This window comes from Pleurodeles waltl, chromosome 12, assembly GCF_031143425.1.
Source record: "Pleurodeles waltl isolate 20211129_DDA chromosome 12, aPleWal1.hap1.20221129, whole genome shotgun sequence".
NCBI lineage: Eukaryota > Metazoa > Chordata > Amphibia > Caudata > Salamandridae > Pleurodeles > Pleurodeles waltl.
This window is the reverse complement of record NC_090451.1, coordinates 619,506,663-619,531,450: the sequence shown is the minus strand read 5'-3', so window position 1 is coordinate 619,531,450 and position 24,788 is coordinate 619,506,663. Positions and strand designations below refer to the sequence as shown.

The 24,788-nt window shown below is 45.3% G+C and overlaps 1 protein-coding gene across 1 annotated transcript in view; it reads right to left on the bottom strand.

The window, feature by feature from the left end:
* Positions 1 to 18,238: 18,238 nt before the first annotated feature.
* The window catches only part of RNF115 (ring finger protein 115), a 109,972-nt gene continuing 103,422 nt past the window's right edge, over positions 18,239 to 24,788 (bottom strand). Inside the window, exons 8-9 of the mRNA XM_069217944.1 lie at positions 23,576 to 23,691; positions 18,239 to 21,330 (exon numbers count right to left, since the gene is read on the bottom strand). Coding sequence (XP_069074045.1) covers positions 21,199 to 21,330; positions 23,576 to 23,691 — 248 coding nt within the window. The 3' untranslated portion in view covers positions 18,239 to 21,198. The remainder of the gene's footprint in view (positions 21,331 to 23,575; positions 23,692 to 24,788) is intronic.

Here is a 24,788-nt window from a genome sequence, read left to right as displayed (position 1 = left end):
GTGGTTCTTAAAATAAACTAAAAAAAGATATTTTTCTATACAAAAACCTATTGGCTGGAATTGTCTCCGAGTGTGTGTTCCTCATTTATTGCCTGTGTGTATGTACAACAAATGCTTAACACTACTCCTTTGATAAGCCTACTGCTCAACCACACTACCACAAAATAGAGCATTAGTATTATCTCTATTTGCCACTATCTTACCTCTAAGGGGAACCCTTGGACTCTGTGCATACTATTCCTTACTTTGAAATAGTGCATACAGAGCCAACTTCCTACAATGAGTGTTCGACAATGGGTGTGGTCGGGCTGACCAGGCCTTGGTTAAGAGCGGAAGCCCCGCCGAAGCAGTCTTGTTGTCGGTGCCGATGTGTTTATACTAAACCGGTCCCGAACGCAAACAATACCGATGGATTTCGATGATTTTCTAAGTCTTCCCGATTCGAATTACGGAGCGAAGAGGAACACGTCCGAACCCGATGGCGGAAAGAAAACAATCTAAGATGGAGTCTACGCCCATGCACAATGGAGCCGAAAGGGAGGAGTCACTCAGTCCTCCCTTGACTCGAAAAGACTTCTTCGAAGGAAAACAACTTGTAACACTCCGAGCCCAACACTAGATGGCAGGAACAGTGCACAGCATGTGTATGTAGTGCTGCAGATTCACATGCTATGCATTATTCCGCCATCTGGTGTCGGGCTCGGAGTGTTACAAGTTGTTTTTCTTCAAAGAAGTCTTTTCGAAGTCATGGGATCGAGGGACTCCTCCTCTCAGTCATACTGCGCATGGGCATCGACTCCATTGTTAGATTGTTTTCCCGCAACATGGTGTAGGAAGGAGTGATAGAGTGTAAGAATACAAATGTTATATAAAATTAGTAAGTAAAAATAGATATCAATGTAAATGTATCTACATATGTACAAATAATAAACTGCAACAACTGCGGTGGCTAGCCTGTAGGAGTTGAAGTTGTTTGAAATAAGGTTCTTAAGACAGCTTGGCCAACATTGGCCTGTTGCTTTGAAAATACATCTACACAATAAGGGTTGGTAAATGTTTGAGGTGTAGACCATGTGGCAGGTTTACATATGTCTGCCACTGGTATGTTTCCTAAGAATGCCATAGACACACTTTGTTTTCCTTGTGGAATGTGCTCTAGGTGTAATCAAAAGTTGTCTTTTTGCCTTAATGTAACATGTTTGTATGCATTTAACAATCCATCTTGCTAATCCTTGTTTAGAGATAGGATTGCTTTTATGTGGTTGTTGAAAAGCAACAAAAAGTAGTTTTGTTTTTCGAAATTCTTAAGTTCTAGCAATATAGTACATTAGAGCTCTTTTGAGGTCAAGAGCATGAAGGGCTCTTTCTGCAACTGAGTCTGGCTGTGGAAAGAAGACTGGCAATTCCACAGTTTGGTTTATGTGAAAAGGGGATACCACTTTTGGCAGAAATGTGGGATTTGTTCTAAGTAGAACTTTATGTTTGTGCACTCGGAAAAAAGGTTCCTCAAGAGTGAATGCTTGTATTTCACTAACTCTTCGCAATGAAGTAATAGCTACTAGGAAGGCGACCTTCCATGTCAAAAATTGAATCTCATAAGAATGCATGGGTTCAAAAGGTGGGCCCATGAGTCTGGTGAGTACGATATTTAGATTCCAAGTACGAACAGGTGGCGTTCTAGGTGGAATAATACGTTTTAATCCTTCCAGTATGCTGATATTGCAGCAAGATGGATTTTAATGGATGAGAAAGCTAGATTTGATTTCTGCAAATGAAGTAGATAGCATACAATATACTGTATTGATGCTGTAAGTGGATCAGTATTTTTAGATTGACAGTAGTAAACAAATCTTTTCCATTTGTTAGCATAACATTGTCTAGTGGTAGGTTTACGTGTCTGCTTGAGCACTTCCATGCATTCTAATGGACGTTTTAGGTATCCAAACTCTATGACTTCAGGAGCCAAATTGCTAAGTTGACGACACTGGGGTTTTGATGCCTGATTTGACCTTTGTTTCTCGAAAAGGATTCACGGAGGTCATGGCAAAACTCTGAGCCATGAACATTTGTTATATGCTCCTGTATCCGACACGTTTAGAGGTGATCTCAGGTGGGAGATCGCATTTCTTCAAGCCCCCGGAGGTGTGGCGTTGGCTGGAGATGTGGGATAAAGTGGTCCTGAGGAGGACGGAGGGTGCTGGAGGCGTTGCTTCATGGGCCTCTGGAGCAGAGGGCCCGGATTGGAGGTTGCATGAGGCAGGTTCGATGGATGTTATTGGGACTGGCAGGTCGGCTGTGGACTCTAATCACAGAGTGGATATACATCAGGACGGAACAATGGCAGTAGTGTCAACTGGTCTGGCCGGGGGTCTGGATGTGGATCAGGGGTAAGAGGCAGGGGGCCCCTGTGCGGCCCTGACCATCATGATTCGGAGTGCCACTGCGCCCCTCACCGTAGGGTAGGGGTCAACATTGGAAGTTGCATTTAGGGGGAGAGCTGTGGCCTCACTAACTCCGCTGGCCATATGTGGGGGCCTCTACTACTTCAGGAACCAAGATCGGGGTAGTACTCGGGTTCTCAATGGATTGATGCCGGGGGGGGAATCACTCCACATTTGTGGTAGGACTTAAGATATGGTAAGTTGGGGATTAGGCTGTTGTCCTGGCAGCATTCACGAAATGGAATTACAGTATTGATTGTTATGGTTGTTTTGCTGTATATCTGGGGTGGGGGTAAGGGGTTTGGGTGGTTTGAATGACTACGTATGTCAAAGGTTGATGTTTTTTCAACAGTGCAGATATGAGGGAGAGATGTGCTATATGTCCTTTCCTTGTCCTTCCTTGGGGGTGGATCACAGGGGGAGGTGTTCAATCAGGAGGGAGGGCAATACAGTATTACTATGGGCCGTCAAATTAACATGTTGACCTGGAATGTCAGGGGATTGAAGAGCTACACCAAACGCTATAGGGTACACTCATTTCTCAAGAGGCATAAAGTTCATATTGCCTGCCTTCAGGAAACACATATGACTGAGGAGGAGGCACACAAATTGTCCAAGAAGTGGCGGGGTCAGATGTTCTCATCCTCCTTCTCCTCCTATACGTGAGGTGTGTCAGTGTGGGTGGCTCTGGGGGTCCTGTTTACCCACATGTACAGTGCAGTGGATGTGGAAGCCAGATACATTTTGGTGGAGGGTATGTTGGATGGCCTGCACATAGTAATCCTGAATACATACACACCTAACACTGATGATCACTCCTTTTACACGAGAATAACTGAGATTTTGGGGGACAGTATGGATGGGCCTTTGGTCTGGGCGGGGGATTACAATTCTGTACTCTGGACAGGTTTCTTTCGGGTGGTCTTAATAGCTCACAGGTCACGCAGATGGGTAGATTCTTATCTAATCATGCACCGGTGCGGTTGCAGTTGTAGTGGGGTGCTGTGGCTGCATGTCTAGTGCACAGTTGGAAAATGCCCGCGGCCCTACTTACTGATGCGGGGTGTCGTGAACGGGTGGGTGAGGCCATTAAACAGTATAAGGAATTGAACTGGAATACGACACAGACTAGGGGGCTGGAATGGGAGGCTATGAAGGCAGTCATAAGGGGAGAGTGTATAGGCATGGTGTGCAGGGTATGCAGGCAATTGGAGCGGATCTTACAACGCTGGAAGTTAAATTGGGGGATCTGCAACAGCAGCCACCGGATAAGAGTTTGGCTGATCGAGAAGAACTCAGGTTATACAAGGAGGTTAACAGTTGTTGGGATACTTTAAGTCAGATCTCACTTAAGGGGTATAGGCCGCGACTGCGCTGGGGGGGGGGAGAAAAATCTGGCAAATTCCTGGCTTGGATTCTGAAACGGGAGGTGGAGGCCCCTCCTATATTGCGCATCAGGGACACAGACAGCGAAATGCTCACAAAGCGCACAGATGTACTGTGAGAACTGGCGGCACACCTCCAAAGGGTGTCAAGGGCGGGTGCTGTCCCATCTGAGGAGGGTGTGGGTTTTGTTTTTTAAGCGGATGACGATTCTCCACTTGGGCTTGGAGAGTAAGGATGCCCTTGAGACTGCGATCTCCGCAGAGGAGGTGAGTGAGGCAGTGGCTGCAACGACTAAGTCCAAATCCCCCGACAGTGATGGTTTTCCTATAGAGTTGTACCAAACATTGGGAGAAACTACTGGAGGTCTTTGAGGAAGCTTGTTGTGGTAGGCTGGTATACGAGCGGATACAGTAGAGTCAGAGAAGTGGTATATGGGTCTTATGCTTAAAGTTTTATTCTCTGTTTCTTTTCACAGGATATTCACTTGTTCGGTATTTATAGGTTTCTGGTAAGACTCAGGTTTTCTGTCCTCCTTAATTTCTTCTTTCTTCCTTAGGTTTCCTCTCCCTCTGGTCTGTCCTGATGGTGGAAGATGCGGACCCCTCACTCAGATTCCGAGAGCATGAAGGAAAGAAAGAAAAGGGTAAGTCCTTCTGTGGGAACGGGTTTTGTTTATTGTGCTCATACAGGGAAAGGTAGCAAGCAGGGTGGGTCGGTGAGGATGTGTCACAGGGGGGTTGGGGTTCCTGGTGTCTGTGCAGTTCCTGGCTCCTTTCCTTCCCCTCCCTTTGTGACTCAATAACCCTCCCTTCCCTCCCTCCCGCCTCCCTGGTGCCCTTCCCCAGTGCTCGTGGTTCCCCGTGACCCTCTTGTCCCTAGGAGGGACCGTACCTTCCGAAGCCACGACCCTCCGGGGTCGTGGCAGGATTCTCGCGTCCTCAGTGTCTCTCCTTTTTCCGTTTCCAGCGTCTTTCCACCCCCTCTGGTGTCGGGCTCCTGTGTCTTTGGTTTGGCTGTCTGTGTAGCTGCTCCCGCGGTCGGCGTTCTGTCCGTGGCGTTCCGCGCCCTAGGATCGCCGTCCTTCCCCTTTTCAAGTTCCGGAACCCGGAAGTTGATGCAGCTGCTGCGGCGCGGCGTCCCCTCGTTGCCAGGGGAACGCAACGCCGTCTCGAGGGAGCCTGCCGAATAATGGCGGATCCTAGGTAGGGAAGACGCGGTCTCCGAGACCCGTCTACAGTCCTCTTCCCATGATCGGGACTGCTCGAGGACCGAGGAGGACGAGGGAGGAAACCGGGAGAGGTAGTCGGCGGGACCCTGTTGGGAGCCAGGAATGTGGCGCACTTGGAACGTAAATGGTTGCAGTTCTAGGAACCATCTCAATATTCTAGAGTTAGAGTCTTTGTGAGAGACAAGCCAGGTGAGAGGGGCATGGTCAGTATATAGGACGAAGGATCTGCCTAAAAGATAATACCGTAAGGAGTCAACCGCCCATTTGATGGCGAGACATTCTTTTTCGAGTCGGGTAATGGGTCTCTCTCGGAAACAGTTTTCTACTTAAAAAAACCACGGGGTGGTCGAATCCCCCTTCACCGGGCTGGGTGAGTACAGCCCCGAGACCGACGTCCGAAGCATCAGTATATAGGTGAAAACGTTTTGAAAAATCAGGACATTTTAGTATTGGGTCTGTGGTAAGGGATTGTTTTAATCGTTCAAAACTACAGTTTTGGGTGTCGGTGAATGGGGCAAGTTTCGTGGGGCTCTGTTTAGTCAAGAGGTCAGTCAGAGGGGCTGCAATGGTCGAATAACTGGGGATAAATCGTCAGTAGTATCCCACTAAGCCTAGGAATGATCGTAAGTCTTTCTTCGTTCTTGGTCTAGCTGCTTGGAGTATGGCCTCAACTTTGTTTTTCTGCGGTTGCAGAGTGCCGTTCTCTATTACGTAACCTAGATATGAGACTTCAGTGTTCCCTAGTATACATTTCTTAGGGTTGGCAGTTAACCCGGCCTCAGTTAATGCGGAAAAGATCGTATGAAGATGCAGTAAGTGATCGTGCCAGGTTTCGCTAAAAATGATAATGTCATCTAGGTAGGCTGCAGTAAAGGTCTGGAAGGGTTTTAAGATTTGATCCATCAGGCGCTGGAAAGTCGCGGGAGTGCTGTGAAGACCAAAAGGTAAAACTGTGAATTGATAGAGACCGGGTGAGGTTGAGAAGGCTGTTTTTTCTTTGGCGTCGGGGTTAAGGGGGATCTGCCAATACCCCTTTGTCAAGTCAAGGGTGGATAAGTAACGGGCCTTCCCTAATTTCTCTAGGATGTCATCTACTCTGGGGATAGGGTAGGTGTCGAATAGGGAGATCTCATTAAGTTTGCGAAAATCAATACAAAATCTAATCGACCCGTCTGGTTTGGGAACCAACACTACAGGGGAATTCCAGGGACTGTTAGAGGGTTCAATGACACCTAGTGCCAACATTTTTTCGATTTCGTTTTCGATTATGGGTTTCCGTGCTTCAGGGATGCGATAAGGACAAAGACGTACTATGTGTCCTACAGGTGTTTTAATATGGTGGTGTATCAAGGAAGTTTTCCCCGGTATTTCTGAAAAAAATTGGGGATGTTGTTCTATAAGTGCGTATAATTGATTTTTTTCAGTTTTGGTTAGCTCCTTATTAATACCGGGTTTTCCTTCTGGATTTGTTATTCTTAAAGGGCATAGGTCTATTTCCAGTTCTTTGGATGTTGAGACGAAACAACCAGTGGCTGTTTGTCCCTCAGTCTCCTCTGTAGATCTCCATTGTTTTAGTAAATTTATATGGTAAATTTGTGTTTTCCTCGGGCAGGTATTTTTCTCTAGGAGGTAGGTAACAGGAGAGACTGCTCTAATAACCCTATAGGGTCCTTGCCATTTAGCAATCAGTTTATGATCAGATGTAGGCCGCATGATGAGGACCTGGTCATTTGGGAGGAAAGAGCGTATTTTGCTTCACGTGTCATAGTAGGTTTTTTGTTGTGTTTGAGCCGTTACTAAATGACTATGGACGTCTTCCCAGAGGTTCTGTAATTGACTTTTTAGTTGGTGAACATAGTCAATCAGAGGTTTCCCTTCTTCCTGTTCTTCCTCCCACGTCTCAGCGGCCATATCTAGGAGACAACGAGGTTGTCTCCCGAAAACTAATTCAAAGGGACTGTGTCCCGTAGAAGACTGTTCGTGGGTTCGTATGGCATACAGGACCAAGGGAAGCCAATACCCCTTTGTCAAGTCAAGGGTGGATAAGTAACGGGCCTTCCCTAATTTCTCTAGGATGTCATCTACTCTGGGGATAGGGTAGGTGTCGAATAGGGAGATCTCATTAAGTTTGCGAAAATCAATACAAAATCTAATCGACCCGTCTGGTTTGGGAACCAACACTACAGGGGAATTCCAGGGACTGTTAGAGGGTTCAATGACACCTAGTGCCAACATTTTTTCGATTTCGTTTTCGATTATGGGTTTCCGTGCTTCAGGGATGCGATAAGGACAAAGACGTACTATGTGTCCTACAGGTGTTTTAATATGGTGGTGTATCAAGGAAGTTTTCCCCAGTATTTCTGAAAAAAATTGGGGATGTTGTTCTATAAGTGCGTATAATTGATTTTTTTCAGTTTTGGTTAGCTCCTTATTAATACCGGGTTTTCCTTCTGGATTTGTTATTCTTAAAGGGCATAGGTCTATTTCCAGTTCTTTGGATGTTGAGACGAAACAACCAGTGGCTGTTTGTCCCTCAGTCTCCTCTGTAGATCTCCATTGTTTTAGTAAATTTATATGGTAAATTTGTGTTTTCCTCGGGCAGGTATTTATCTCTAGGAGGTAGGTAACAGGAGAGACTGCTCTAATAACCCTATAGGGTCCTTGCCATTTAGCAATCAGTTTATGATCAGATGTAGGCCGCATGATGAGGACCTGGTCATTTGGGAGGAAAGAGCGTATTTTGCTTCACGTGTCATAGTAGGTTTTTTGTTGTGTTTGAGCCGTTACTAAATGACTATGGACGTCTTCCCAGAGGTTCTGTAATTGACTTTTTAGTTGGTGAACATAGTCAATCAGAGGTTTCCCTTCTTCCTGTTCTTCCTCCCACGTCTCAGCGGCCATATCTAGGAGACAACGAGGTTGTCTCCCGAAAACTAATTCAAAGGGACTGTGTCCCGTAGAAGACTGTTCGTGGGTTCGTATGGCATACAGGACCAAGGGAAGCTTCTGATCCCAGTCGCGACCGGATTCATCTACAGTTTTCCGCAACAGTGTCTTTATAGTGCGGTTATATCGTTCTACCAACCCGTCTGTTTGGGGGTGGTAGACCGAGGTCTTTAGTTGGGTAATTCCTAATATCTGACATATTTGTTTCATGAGTTTTGACATAAAGGGTGTACCTTGATCTGTCAGTATTTCCTGGGGAAAACCTATTCGGGAAAACACTGTTATCATGGCTTGTGTTACTGTTTTGGTTGTCATACTGGACAAGGGAATGGCTTCGGGATATCTAGTCGCATAGTCTAGTATGACTAAAATGTAGGTGTGTCCTTTAGAGGAGGGAAGCAGGGGCCCGACTACGTCCATACCCACCCGTTTAAAGGGGATGTCAATAATGGGTAAAGGGTATAGAGGTGCTTTTCTGGGCATTCCTGGTTCAGTTAATTGGCATCTAGGACATTGGGAACAATATCTGCGTATCTGGGCATAAACTCCGGGCCAATAAAATCTACGCATAAGATATTCTTCTGTTTTTTCCCGGCCATAATGACCTCCCCCGGGTTGGTTATGGGCTAAAAACAGTACTTGGGCTCGAAATGGTTCAGGGACTACTAATTGTTGCTTGGTTTCTCCCGTAACAGTCGTAGTTATTCAGTAAAGGAGGTTTTTCTTGACAAGAAAATAAGGACCCACCTCATTGGTGATCTCTGTTTTGGCCGAGCTCCAGGCGTGGGAAAGGGTAGGGTCTTCTCTCTGGCTGGCTCGGAAGGAGATGGGCCTGCTGCTAATTTCTGCTACTATCTTAGGGTCTCCCTTGGTCTCTTGGGTTTCCCGATATCGGATTTTCTCGCGTCTTTTCTCGTTTCGCATGAGTTTCTTCCGGTTGGGAGGGTCTTCAATGGCAGAATTGGAAAAAGGGGCTTCGGTCCACCAGTCTGGGATTACGGTAGGGGTGCGTATTTGGTCTAAGAGATCGTAAATCGAGCATAGTCAGTTCCTATAATGCAGTCCTCGATTAATCGATCCATAACCCCTATTGGGACCAGATCCTGAAAGGGACCGCATTCAACTTTAACTAGTGCAAGGGGATAATTTCCTTTGTCTCCATGTATACAGCAGATGGAGACCCACTGATCTGTGGCTGAAGTATCAAGATGGATTAGATCTTTCCGGATTACCGATTGGCTACATCCTGAATCGATTAATGCAGAGATGGCCCGTCCATTTATTGTGACAACGTGTTTACATTTTTCATTCCCTTTCCCTGTACAGAGAACCCTACGCCGAGTGACCCCAATTTCCATGGGTTCAGGTCCTTCTGCTTTCCTAGGACATATTCTTGCAATATGGCCCCATTCTCCGCAGTGAAAACATTGTGGGGACTGCATAGGGTGGTGTTCTATGGGTTTAGGGAACTGGGATTCCTCCGGGAAATATCTGGGAACTGGTTTTGGTGGCGGTGTGGGAGTTTTTTGGAAGGATCTTGGTGATAAGGGTTTGATTTCTGCGGAGCGATGGTAAGCACAAGCCAAATCAATAGCAACCTCAGTGTCCACCTTTGGGTGTTGTCTGATCCAGTTCTTGGTACTAGGAGGCAAGGAATCCAAATACTGTTCTAAAATAATTGTCTTAATGACATCCTCCCGGGTTGTCCCTATGGGTCCCAGCCATTTTAGAGCCAAGTCCTTTACCCGGAAGTAGAAGGAGCGAGGGTCTTCATTCGTACTCCACTTTATTTTCCTAAATTTTAACCGATAATATTCCGTATCATGACCTACTCGCGCCAGAATACTTTTAAAAATATCTTTGTAAGGGGTAGTACCGTCAGGGTTGGCGGATTGGTATGCTGTCTGTAGGAATCCAGTAAGCAGGGGTGCCACATACTGACCACATCGGTCCTCTGGCCATTGAGCGGATGAGGCTACCCTCTCAAAGTTAGTAAAAAAAGAATCTGGGTCTTCTCCCTCTTGGTATATTTGTAGGACCGAACTAGGGACGTTTGGATGAACCTTACTGGCCGCTATTGTATCGGTCAACTTTTGTAATGCGGTTTCATGTACTAATTGGTTACTGGCTAAAATCGTGGCCTGACTCTTTAAGGCCGATTGTAAGGCCTCCCGGTCTTCCTTGGCCTCTCTTTGGTGTGCTTCCCACACCAACTGCAGATGTCTTTGTCCTTCTGCAAGTTGCTTAATCATATCCTCAAGGGATGGGGATTCACTCATGATGTATCTCGCTTGTGAGCCCACCAGGGAATTCCTATCCCACTTCTGACACCACTGTGGTAGGCTGGTATACGAGCGGATAAATTAGAGTCGGAGAAGTGGTATATGGGTCTTATGCTTCAAGTTTTATTCTCTGTTTCTTTTCACAGGATATTCACTTGTTCGGTATTTATAGGTTTCTGGTAAGACTCGGGTTTTCTGTCCTCCTTAATTTCTTCTTTCTTCCTTAGGTTTCCTTTCCCTCTGGTCTGTCCTGATGGTGGAAGATGCGGACCCCTCACTCAGATTCCGAGAGCATGAAGGAAAGTAAGAAACGGGTAAGTACTTCTGTGGGAACGGGTTTTGTTTATTGTGCTCATACAGGGAAAGGTAGCAAGCAGGGTGGGTCGGTGAGGATGTGTCACAGGGGGGTTGGGGTTCCTGGTGTCTGTGCAGTTCCTGGCTCCTTTCCTTCCCCTCCCTTTGAGACTCAATAACCCTCCCTTCCCTTCCTCCCGCCTCCCTGGTGCCCTTCCCCAGTGCTCGTGGTTCCCCGTGACCCTCTTGTCCCTAGGAGGGACCGTACCTTCCGAAGCCACGACCCTCCGGGGTCGTGGCGGGATTTTCGCGTCCTCGGTGTCTCTCCTTTTTCCGTTTCCAGCGTCTTTCCACCCCCTCTGGTGTCGGGCTCCTGTGTCTTCAGTTTGGCTGTCTGTGTAGCTGCTCCCGCGCTCGGCGTTCTCTCTGTGCCGTTCCGCGCCCTAGGATCGCCGTCCTTCCCCTTTTCAAGTTCCGGAACCCGGAAGTTGATGCAGCTGCTGCGGCGCGGCGTCCCCTCGTTGCCAGGGGAACGCAACGCCGTCTCGAGGGAGCCTGCCGAATAATGGCAGATCCTAGGTAGGAAAGACGCAGTCTCCGAGACCCGTCTACACTTGTGTACGTGGTATATTGCCGAACACCATGCGTCAGGGCATTGTCTGTTTGATGCTCAAGCTGGGGGAAGACCCTGGTGACCTTCATCGTATCGCCCACTTACCATGTTAAAGTGATGTTAAAATACTTTGAAAGATCTTGGCCACTCGGCTAAGTGGGGTGATTATGGGTCTTGTGCACGAGGATCAATGTGGGTTTATTCCTGGTTGTAGTACGTCCTATAATCTGCACCGCCTGGCACATATCCTGCACGAGACCGAAGATATGGCGCGTGAGTTGGCATTGGTATCTTTGGACTTGGAAAAAGCCTTTGATACGGTTGAGTGGGGGTATCTTTTAGGGGTCCTGCAGGGCATGGGGTTTGGCCCTGGTTTCTGCGCTTGGGTGCGGTTGCTGTACACTGCTCCTACTGCACAAGTGCGGGCAGCGGGAGAGCTCTCGAACGTCTGGGAGATCGGTAGGGGCACAAGACAGGGATGCCTGCTTTCGCCTTTATTGTTTGCTCCGGCTGTTGAGCCGCTAGCGATATGGCTTCGCGAGGAGATGAGCAGTGGGGGATCCAGGTGGGACGGTCTACTCATGAAAATCTCTCTGTACGCAGGTGACGCATTGGTTTACGTGCGGATCCTCGTGTCTTGGTACCAGGACTGCTGCGGAGGTTGGAGGTTTTTGGGGCTGTCTCTGGTCTCAGAGTTAACAGAAAGAAGTCGTTCCTGTTCCCCTTGGGATCCCTTTGTGAAATTTCATCTGCTGATCTCCCTAGAGCAGGCCTTCGGTGGGAGGTTGAGAGTTTTCGGTACTTAGGTATTTGGGTCACTCACTCTAAGGCTGCACATGATAAACAATGTTGAGTGAGTAGTGGCTGGCCTGGAAAGCTTGTCTCCTTTTGGAATAGGTTGCCACTCTCTGTGATGGGCAGGGCTGCGGTGGCTAAAATGGTTTTCTTACCATGGTGTCTATACTTGGTTCAGAACTCTTTGTTTCCGCTGGCTCACCAGCTCTTTCGTCGTTTGGATAGTCTGTTGATCTCTCTGGTGTGGGCCGGTAGGTGCAGTAGGGTGGTGCTGCCGGTGCTGCAGAAGGATCTTGAAAGGGGAGGGTTGCCAATACCTAATATCAGACACTATTATTACGCAGCACATTTGCAATATGCTGCCAAGTGGATGACGGACACTGATAACTGGGAGAAGAGGCTGTATGCAGGACTGTGCGACAGGCAGTCATTGGTGCACATACTGATGTCGGGGTAGATCTGACCCGGTTGCGCCCTACCTGATCAGGACCACCGCCGGGGTTTGGGAGCAGGTAGTTAAGCATGTACTCAGACGAGCCCCTTTTGATAGGGGATTGAAGTTGTGGGACTTGGCCCCATTTCAGGATATGGAAAAGCTAATGTTGGTCAAGGCGTGGAGGCGGGTAGGTTGTAAGGTGGCGAGGACCTCTACCCTAATGGAGAGTTTCTCTCTTTCACTGACGCTCAAGATGCGTTTGATCTGGGTCCTGGACAATTTCTGCAATACGCGAGAATTGAGAATGTAGCACGTGAGATTTGGAGTGGTTTCCCAGTCGCCCCTGAGGCCTCTTCGGTGTTGAACGGACTGATTAATTGGGGCAAGGGGACTCATTTAATTGCCCGGTTTTACAAGGCACTGCGGGTGGACTGACGAGGTGTGCTCAGTGTGGGGCGTAAGGCTTGTGAGTTGGACCTGGGGGAGCCCATAGCGGATGCCGATTGGGATTTGGCTCTTTCTTTGGTGCGTACGGTGTAATGCAACCACAGGTTTAAGCTGCTACATTTTCCTTTTGTGCATAGAATGTATTTCACGCCCAGATGGCTAAACAGGATTGACCCGAACCGTAGTGCGTGCTGTCCTAGGTGTCGCGAGTTTGGTGCTCCCTTCCTTTATTTGGCTTGGACCTGTGGGGCAGTGTATGACTTTTGGCAGGAAGTGGTAGCAGAGATTGAGGAGGCCACAGGTTTGGAGTTAAGGGCAGTGCTGCTGACCTGTGTTTTGGAAGCAGTGCGGAGGCCACGCGGTTCCATACATATTGGCACAGCTTGCGCTGGTGCTTGCCAAGCGTAGAGTAGCAATTGGTTGGATGAGCAACCCGGCGGTCTCCAGCTGGCTAAGAGAACTGCTAGAATGGGGTGCAGCTGAGGAGCAGCATATGCGCTTGACAAGAAGAGATGAGAAGGCACTCGCCTATGTAGTGGGTTGGGTGACTTTGAGGGAATGGTTCACTGATGGGGAGGACACGCGATCTGGAAGCAGCGTGGAGGATGAGGGGGGTGGGGACACTCGCTGAATCCTCTGCACAGGGGGCGGCCAACTATGGTGTTGACACATTCCTCTATGCATAAGCTATTTCATGATTGGTCTCACAGTGTCTTGGGTAGGGATGGAGGGACCGTGGGTTATGTGTGTACAGTGACTGTGCCTCTTACAGGACTTGAATCCGGTGATACTTGGCCCTCGGATGCTACTCTGAAGTGATGATGTATTGTCTTGCTATTATCTGCACTGTACGTATGTTCATGATGGTTTACATTACTAAAACGCAATAAAAACAGTCCAAAAAATAAAAAAACACATTTTTTGACTTGCCTAGATCTTTGACACATTTTGACTAATTTTCACTAAATTTCCCCAAAAAAGTGCCCTCTAGAGTTTTATTGTGCATGAAAAGTTTTGGAATGATTCATCAAGCGGAGGCCGAGAAAAAGGGGGTCTTAAAAAAAAAAAAAAAAAAAAGGTGCACTTCCATGTTAATTCCCATAAACGCTTTAGACGTTTCTACAGTCCGAACCACTGGATGGAATTACACCAAATTTGGCAGACAGATTGCCATTTTTGTTATTTGGTCTAAATCCGGTCAGTAGTTTGTTCTCATGGTGAGATCGGATTGGTTGTCAGCTCTTCAACAATAAAGTGCTGGCAGCCATCTTGGGACCAATATAAACGATAGCACCCACTAGAATGCACAGTAGTAAATGGCAGGTTTTGAGGGTTACAAAAAGGAGTAGAGTGTGATAAATTACAATATAAAACATTAGTTAATAGTACCATACGGGCTTTAGGATTCTAAGGTCATTTCACCCTGCTGGGATTTCATGAATCATGTTTGAGTAAAAACTGTTTCCTCATGATTTTCACATAGAAGTTATAGAAGGTGCTCCAGAAGCTAAATGAGATTTTATTTTCTGTAAATTCGCAAAATCTTTCTCAGCCATATGAGAATATGAGAAGAGTATCATGTACTTCCAACAGCCTGTCAGGAGATTCCCTGGTGTTCTACTGCAGCCTCCCTGAGTATTCTAAAGAACAAATAGAGTGCTAACAGTCTTAGTTATGACAAAAGTGTCCCACACCTGAAGCCATCTTGATTGAATCAAACTGGTAAAAATTAAAACATTTAATTTTGAAAGGAACAGAATGAGTGGGTCCATTTCATCATAGAAATTATGGTAAGAGCTGTAGAAAGAGAAATGAGGATGTTTCAAGCGAGTTCTGAAATATTTTCCCCTTCTAGGTCACTAACACATTCTGACATGCAGACTGAAAAAGGAACTTTCCACACCAGAAGCAGACTGCCAGTTTACTTCCTGGTGAACAACACCTTTAGTAGGGTGGTCTAATGAGCAACTAGAGTGCTAATATTATGGATTTATGCCAAACGTATGGCACATCTGAACACCATCTTGATGGAATCGAAGTGGAAAACTGAAAGCATTTTCCACTGAGGATACTGCAGTAAATGTGGAAATTAGGGAGCTTCAGAACACATAACTCTCCTAAGATGGCCACCGAACTAAAAAAGATCCCAAATGTAGCAGAATATTACTCAAATGTAGCCCAATGACAAAAGTGTACAAAACACTTGTGTTTTGTTTTTTTTGAAGTTGTGTAGGGGGCAGTCAGATGTGCACACTTGTAACAACTAAAGGATGTTAGCAATCTAGTGGTTCATTAAAATACTGAAGGGAGGCAGAGGTCATGGGCAAAGACTCGAATTATTGAGGGCAGTGAGAAGGGTACAGAGGCAACAAGTTTACCACGCTGGGCAGGCAGGCAGGGCAGTGGCAGCACAACTGACCATCAAGGGCAGGGGAGAGGGGGACAGGGGCAATGAACCAACGATGCAGGACAGGCATGAAAGGCTGTGGCGATATAGCCAACCACTGAGAGCAAAAAGAAGAGGCAGTGGAAGTACAACCATACATGCTAACAGACCTAATTCAGGCAGGAGACTCCTGATGTTTTTCAGCTCTATGAGGCTTTATTTTATTTGTCTCCTGCCTAACATCTCCTCTTTTTCAATGTAAGTCAATGGGCAAAATCAATTCCACAGGTTTGTTTTTTTCAAAGTCTCAAAGTCTCCCTCTATCCAATTCAAAATGTTGAAAAGAATGGTACACTGGATCACGGAGGCCAGGAGGAATGAGAAGGGAAATGGACTCTGATAACAGAGGGCAGGAGGGGATGGGCAGGGGCACTAAGCCGACCTTTAAGGGCAGGCGTCATGGGTTGCAGCAGCACAATACACCACACAGGGCAAGGAGGACAGTAGTGCAGCACAACAGACCATTGAAAGCAACAGCGAGGGGACAGGGCCATGCACATGGACAACAGAGCGCGGGGGTAATAGGCAACGGCAGCAAGCTGACCACATCACAGACAGGAGGAATAGTGGCAGCATAACAGACTATGACGGGTAGAAGGGAGGGAGCAGGAACACGACAACGGAATAGACTAGGCAAGAGGGGCCTGCACATGGAAAACAAGGGGCAAGGGTGCAGGGTAGGAGCAGCAAGCTGACCATGAAGGGCTGAGGGGATGGGCACTGAAGCACAATGCACCACGGAGGGCACCAGTGAGACTATAATGGCATACAGACAGGAACAGAGGGAAGGTGGAAGGGGGGGGGGGGGGGTCAGAGGCAGCAGGATGGCCACACAGGGCAGGTGGGAGGGCCTGCGTGCAATGGCAAGTGGAGGAGCAGCAAAACTGCCTTGGTGGGCAAGAGGGAGGGGCATGCACAAAGGACCATGGAGGACAGAAGGCAATAGTAGGAGCTAAACACAGACAAGAGGGGGCAGGGGAAGGAGCTTCACAAGAGAACATACAGAGTAAGCAGGAGGAACAGTTGTAGCACAAGAGAGCATGGAGGGCAGAAGGAAGTGGCAACAAATGGACCATGGAGGGAGGGGATAGGGGCATGAAACTTGGATAGGCAGGGTGGAGGTGGAAGGGACCAGCGGACACCATCTAACCATTCTAGGCAGGTAGGAGGGGCAGTGGCAGCTCATCAGAACACTCATGGTCAGTGGCAGGTCTATGGAACATGGTGGGCAAAAAGAAGGGAGCAGGGGCATGCACACAGACACCAAAGGGCAGGGGAAGGAGGGTAGGGGCAGAAAGCTAAGCACAGGCAGGATGACAATGGTGGAGCATAGATTTGGACAACAAAGACCAGGAGGAGTGGATAGGGGCATCAAGCTAAATGGAGGGAAGTACCAGTGCATTGAACCCAGCAGGGCATGAGGAAGGGGGCTTGTGCATAGAGAGTAGGGGGGAAGTGATGAGGCAGCATGCTAGCTGTTCAGGGCAGGTGGAAAGAGCAGTGGCAGAACAACAGCCACACAGGGCTGTTTTGAGGGAGCAGCGGCATGAACTTGGACAATGGAGGAGCAGGGGGCAGGAGCAGCATGCTTGGGTTGGGGCAGCACAATGCCAGGCCCTGTCTCCAACCATCACCCCCGTGTATTGCAACCGTCATCTTAATGTTAAAAAAAACAAAGGTCACAGGGGCGTTACAGTTAGGAAATAGAATTTTAAAAAAAACTTAGTAATTCACTAAAAAAAAACAAAGGTGACAGGGGCGTTATAGTTAGATTCAGATCTTACACGCACAAAATGATAGAATTCAGCTGTTACAGTTATAGTTATAGTTATTTCAAGTAACTACGACTTATGCCCTATGGTAACTATAACTCATGCCTTTGCCATGCACTTATTACCCAGATAGAACCTCACTCATGACATCTTCAATGACATCATTGATAATATCACTGTAACATTTGCAGTAAAGTTATTGATGAGAAAACTGCATGGCGAGGGCGCGAGAGTAGAGTGGAGTAGCAGAGAGTGGAGAAGTGCAGAGTAGAGTGACGTAGAATTCAATGGCAGAAGTGCTGAGTAGTGTCAGAGTGCAGTGGTGTTGAGTGGCATAGACTACAATGATGAAGAACACAGTACAGTGGTGTAGATAGAGTGCAGTGACAAGAGTAAAGTGAAGTAGAGTGGAGTCGTGCAGAGTGGAATAGAGTGACAAAGAATGATGTGGTATAGGGTAGATTGCTTCAGTGTAGAGTGAAATGCCGTGGAGTGGTGCAGGGTAGAGTGCAGTTGTTTAGAGTTGCATAGTGTGCAATTGCAGAGAGCAAAGTGGTGTAGAGTGCTGTTGCATCGAGTGCAGTGGTGCAGAGAAAATCAGAGTGGTGTACAGTAGATTGAAAGAGTGCAGGGGCATACAAATGAGTGTTACAGAGTAAAGTACATTGGCACAGAGTGTACTGGCATAGTGTGCAGTGTTGCAGAGTGGCATGGAGTACAGTAGCGTAGAGTGGGGTTGTGTAGAATAGCTTAGTGTGGCCTGGCCTGGAGTGGTATAGGGTGCAGTGGCAACGAGTGCAATAGTATGGAGTAGGGTAGAAAAGAGTGCATTGGCATAGAGTAGAGTGGGAAAGAGTAGAGAGACGTAGAGTGCTGTGGCATAGATTGGAGCAGAATTCAGTGCCGTGGAGTGGTGCAGAGTACAGTGCAGTTGTAGGGAGCAGTGTGGAGCGGCGTAGAGTACTCATGGTGTGGTAGCACCCTGCCATTACAAACAGCACATTTTCAATTGAAATGACAATTACATTTGCACAGACATACAGTGTACTAATAAAACTATACAGCTCAGATGAAAATGTATGGAAATTGCATTGTCTCGTGTAATGACTTTTTGATCATATTAAAATATTTGTTTCCAAAACACTTCAGAAATAACGAAAAATGTGTTTAATTTGTGTTCACAATTCTGATATATTCTGAAATACTTTCATAGTTCTTTCAAATTTTCTCATGTGCTAGAAAAAAACTCTTTCCTACCTCCATTATCCAGAAAGATTGTCATCTAAATCTCCTCACTTTAAACTCAGAGAAAGAAAATTAAACAAGAACCCTTGGAATACAATCCCCAGTGCCTGACATTTGACCTCGGACTTTAAATGCACAGCAAATGTTACGAAATAAGAACAAGACTTAAAGGCCTCTTTACAGAAAGGGAGAACTTGGAACTCAAGCTGGACAGCCTGAAACTAAAAAGCCAGCTAATGGAAAGCAAGAAAATGTTAGTTACAAACAACAAAGCTAATGGCAAGCAATGAGCGGAATGCATTCCTAGTTCAGCTTTCTGAATGTCCCCAAGATGTCTTTAGCAAACCAGACAGCTGCGATGTCTGGTTGGCTTTGCTTACAATTTGTTGGCTTTCTTGCCAATAGTATGTGCTTGCATCTTATTAAATGGCTTTGATTGCCCCATCTTTGTTTGTCCCTACCCTAAAGCTTAGTCTCTTAGCCACCCCTATAATTGGCTAACATATTCTTCCACTGCTCACTTTTAGGGAACTAGGTTGTTTGTCTGTCAAGCACTCCATGAGACTGCATGTATTTTGGAGCTCTCTCCCTTCTCCGATTCTCACCCTGCAAATACCCAGTGTGTGCTGTTTACGCTTGTGTACTTCTGACAGTTCTCAATGTGCTCTCTCCCTTGTACGCTTGTCTCCCCTGTACTGTTTTGTTCTTTACATCATGTTTTGGTTTTCCCCTTTTCCTGCACATGGCTTTATTTTTATTTTATTGTCACCCCACATTCTACCAGAGTGTACAGAAGCAAATTGCTGGTGGCCCTTCCACCTTACCAAAAAAACAACAAGAAAAAGTGCTTGTGTTACTCCAATTCACATTTATTTACCGACCCATCTTGGATTGGTAAATACAAAAAGTGGCACCCTTTCATAGGTTCGTGCATACGTGGTGATGTGTGCATCAGCTATGAAATAACACAACCAAGACATTGCACTTTTTTTGTTGTTGTCGCTGTACAGCAGAGCCAAAACGCATTGGCAAAACCAACAGGTTCCAAAGGTGCGACCTATTGGTTTTGACAATACTTCTTTCCTTCACGTCGGAGTAAAAAATGAAAAATTAAAAAAATCTACATAGGCTAAGACATCTAAATTGTTACATAAAATATTTAATTAAACATTTTGAAAATAAGTAAAAGAAAATGTGCTGGTGTTTCGGTCTGTGAGTTAAGCTCTAATAATGGAGAATTATGGTTAATTTTTACCACTTATGTAGAGATGTCAGAGGAGGTAATTTTACACTGGAAGCTGCAACTATCAAGTTTGTGCAGTCTCTCACTCACTTGAGCTGGTGCGTTGACAGTATGACTACATAGAATAGTCAGATGATGTGCCAGGATCCCTGAAATCAAACGTTTGGGTGGAGGGATGTCTATTCCAATCAAGAGTTAAACAGTCCAATTTCTACTGTCCATGGCTCCGTGTTAATTCTTCAGTGGACTTCTACAGCACGACATATATCAAAAATGTGCAACTTTAAGGGATTTTAAAAGACCATCGCAAATATTCGCTATCCATATCATAGTTTGTTTCTGTTATGGGCATAATTCTCAGTTCCAACAATCAAGGAATGGGAACAGAGCAGTATCTGTACAGACCTGAGGAGCGATCATATTGAGAACTAAGACACAAAAGTGGGAAAACAGCAGTTAAGTTATTCTAACAATTAAGCTTCTGTAAATTTCAGTTTAATTGAAACGTAAAATAATTTGCCGTCACAATAAAGCTAAACTTTCAAAAGTGTTTTTCCTCTTTAAATAAATATTTCAATTTCAAAGCACTCCCTCCCTCCCACCCCGTGACTGAAATTATTCTCAATTTGAAAAGTACATTATTGTACCAACAAAATAATAAAGCCTAAAATAGAAGAAACCGATGACTGCAAACGTGATAGGGCTTTGGTTCTTTGCACACACTCCTCATGCAAACCTGAACGGTACTTCCCGTGGCTCAGAAAAACTTTAAACTGTACTGTGAGGATGGCCTTCTACAACCAACATAGAGCCATTAAAATATGTATTTACTAGCTTCAGACGCATCCTACGTTCACACCATAGGAATGGAAGGAAACTGTGCCTATGGTCCCATGACTTGGATGCAGCAGCAGTTTCCTTTCAGGTCAAACGTCCACAAAACAGGACATAAATCTACATATCACATTGGTAATTGGAAGGCAACAGCCTGCGATAAGAGGCACAAAGCATGCTGACCATATACTTGGACTTCTGTATGAGAACACAGTTGATAACTACAGAGACTTGGGACTTCCACCACACATTATTTTGGGAAAGTTTAACAGCAGTGAAGATTTAACCTCTGAAGAGAGTATCTGCCCCAAATCCCGTCTATTGCCACATTACTGCTGCTCGGGGACAGTCTGAACTAGAATAGACTGCTTCTCTACTTTGAAATCAAAACTAGTAACCTTCTTTAATCATCAGTTTATCTCTAAAAGCAGACTTGGACCAGAGACTTGCTTATCCTGCTGAGAAGGCACCACCACAGCTATGAATGACTACACATTCAGGATGGCAGGTCAGAAGACCACCACATTCAAGGAACACATCCGATTAAAGTCTTCACAAGTATAAAATTAGGCAAATCACTCAAGACTTTGATTTTAGGACTAAATTGCATTCTGGTGGTGGTCGTATTCATTCTGCAGATGCTACTTATTTCCTGTCCAGAAAAGGTTAGCACTTGTGGCGAGAATATCTGGACGATCGTGGACGGGTGTCATTTCCACTATTCCAGCGACCTTTTTACACAATTTACAATGATAGTAAGAAGGACTAGAGCTCTGCTCAACAAGTGCTCTCAAAAAGGCCATCCATCATGCAGCTGGTTTTCACTACTGAAGACACTGCTGGCAGAAGCGTCAGAGTTCGGTGTCTGCCTGGTAGAGTCTTCTCCATTTAAACTCTTTCTACACACTGGACACGTGTCATGCTGAAACAGAAAGAAAACAGAATAAAACAAGGAATTGTAGGCTGTATTTTATTCCTAACGCTTTATTTGGGATAAAACAGTGACCAGCCACCTGGGGAGGGGTTTTGAAAATACTCACCTTCCTTCGTGCTCCACTGTTCTAATGTGGAGTGGGCAATAATCTTTTGCTGTCTTTATCTGGGATTAATACCAGTAATTCAGACACCCATGAGAGTATAATAAAGCGTGACCAAACAGTTGTAAATGTTATTTTGCATAAACATGTAAAAATATTTTATATTTTTAGCATTTAGGAAAGGTGGTGACAGTAAAGTCAGGACACGCAATTACTAAACCTCCTCCCTCCACTCTCAATACAATATTGGATCGGCGGCAGCTTCAGATTTCCTAACAATCATGCTGGCATATCATGGTCAAATATATTATTTGAGAAGAAGAGCCTGAGAGAGCAAGGGGTAGAGGAAAGTGATAGGAAGGATTGTTCTGATTACTTAAAATACAATATGTTGTAAAATAACCAACAGTTTCAAGAACTTCAAAAGAGAGTGAGAGAGCGAGAGAGAGAGAGAGAGCGCGAGAGAGAGAGCAAGGAAGAGTGTGTGTGTGTCAACAGCCACTCACTGTACACGACTGAAAGCACCTATACCCAACTATTTGCTAGAGAATACAAATATTAGGGGGGTGTAACACCCCAGACACCCCCTGAAGCTTTGCCGCTGGCCGCTGCCTGGGATGCAGCCATCACGCTGTACTTACAATGGAGGGCCCATCGGGTCCTCACATCTGTGTTTGTATTGACTGTACAGCTGCTCGTCCAGCAGAGCTTCTGTGTCCTGATAAAAAGGGGCCGGAGCGACATTAGGTTTGAGGATAAACTCAAACAGACTTTGAGCACAGAGCCATGCTGTAGGGTGTGTAAATGCTACCTGAATTCAAGCCAATTCAAATACGTCCCTGGGTTCGAGAGAGTTCTAAGGCTGAACAATGGTACAAATTAAGCACTGCCTAAAGCAAAATACAACATGATTGAAAGACGAACCATACCCCAAACTCTAAACATAACACTATCTCTAACTTTAGGGCATAGGCTAAACCTAAATCCTACATCAACTCCAAACCCACAACAAAACACCTTATCCTAAAACACACACACTATCACTTAACTTAATTCTAAATTTATCCTAAACATAACAATACCCGTTACCCTTCGTCTTATTTACAATTAGTCTTTTACTTACCTCATTCAATTGTTTTTATGCAGTGGGATAGTAATTATTATTAAGCTGCACCTGTGCAATGGGACAATGATGTATTAAATCCCAAGTTAGCATGGGGTGCACCAGCGTAAAATACTGTGACTTTTTGCTTGGTTCACACCAGCGTTTCCAGGAGAAACTCATCTCTACTCATGGAAAAAAGCTTTGTGAACTGGACCAATTACGACTAAGGAAAAGGAAGCTGGTTATCTGACGGGGATGCCTTGGCCTTTCGTAGCTAAAAGGGCGAATCTTCCCTTAATTTGAGTACTTACTCAACCACAAATGACTGGTCGAGGCCTATGGCTAAATGCCCGTGCAACATGGTTACTGAGCAAAGTACTTTCCATACGGTTCTATTTTGTGCATTGTATAACTCGCCAAGAAAGATATTTTGGCTGCCATTATTTAGATCCATGGACTTGATACAATGTCGACCAGCTTGTGTGTTTTTACGTCTTTGCCAACCATATATATTTGCCACATCATGTCAAAATTGTTATGGGCTATGCTTAGACACAGGAAATTAATGTATTTTATCAATGACAGAGGCGGATTCTATATCTACAGCCGTATGAGACTGTTAGGTGATTTTAAATATTTGATTAATGTTTTTTATTTTTGTGCTTTTATTTTATTTTGAACAGAATATATCCTCACAGGTTTCTCACCTCTTTTCTTTCCTCTTTCTGGTTTTTAACTACAAATTTGGTATTTTATTGTCTTATATGGTCCTATCACCATGTATTCTACATGAGTCTTAAATGCTTTTTTAATGTTCCATTTTTGGTCAAATGTATTGCTCTTGTTTTATTTATGTATGCTTTTATGACCACATCTGTTGAATAAAGTTTATTTGAATTGAATACTTATGTCCAGCATCCAAAAAAGTATTAATTATAAATAAAGTTAAAATAAGTAGAAAATAATACTGATGCCAAAATGGACAGCCATGAGCAATCATGCATCCTTTAAACTGAACTACTTACCAGCTCCAACCAGGGTACAATACAATCACTGTGAAAAAAGTGATTGCAGGGTAACTGTAGAACCCGCTCTGCTACTTTATAATCTTCTTTACACACAGGGCATTCTAAATTCATTTCTATGGAAAAACAGAACACAAGGCAGTGAGATTTGGATGAATACATGGAAAGACCAAACTCGCAAGCAGAATCACTACTAGTGTCAATTAATTGTCAGCTGCATCACTAGTCAACACCAATGAATTGAAAATATATTGTATCATTAAAAAAATGTCTTCTTAACTTTACAAACAGCTTTGTCACTTTTGTCTTGATACAATGTGAACAGATTCACTTCACTTAAAACACCAAACATCCTAATCCAGTTGAAACATTCTTTAGAGCTAGTTGCTATAGATCATAAGGTACATGGAGACAACACATGATGCACAGTACAAAACTCTTCCTCAGGACTGTAAAGATTAACAATCAAAGCCTTATAATTTTTTTTTTTTTTTTACAAAAATACATCTCAACATCATGATTTATGGTGCAACCTGGTGAACTTGTTACTGGTAACGCTCTTTCTAGGAGAGTGGCAATCCAGCTGCAGATTTTTCAACTTTTGAATACTCCCCAGGTGTCAGACCAGATCCAGGAATCTGTACCTCCGTGCCAGACGATGGCACATAGCTCCTCATTGATGCAGTACCACTCCTCAAATGTCGTGCGGGGCCTATGAAAGTGCCACTCCTGTGTGCGGATGTCAGCTACTTTCACAACTGTTTCTGCCACCAGATGCAGAGCCATAAAAGCAGACCCATACATCTTTGTGAAGATTACTAAGCGTGGGAAAGTATTAAAGGGGAAAAATCCAACCACAGAACAGGAAGGACAGGCAATTCGATGAAGAATCTGCAGCCAGATCGAGTCTCTGCCAGATAGTGTTACAGACGGTAACTAGTTCTTCTGATCGAGACTTCTAGCCACAGATTCCTCACCTTTTGAAGATACTAAAGCAGTACCTAAGGGAGATGAGGCTGTGGATGGACTCATATCAGAAAGTCCTGCAGGATCGAGTGGGAAAAGTGCTCTTCTCAGTGGACTTGGGTGTCCAACCAATAGTACTTCATGAAAGTATGGATGGATGCCCAAGTAGCTGCCTGGCAGATGTCTAGGACAGGGATGCCACTTTCAAATGCAGTAGTAATGCTCTGGCCCTTGTGGAGTGGGCATG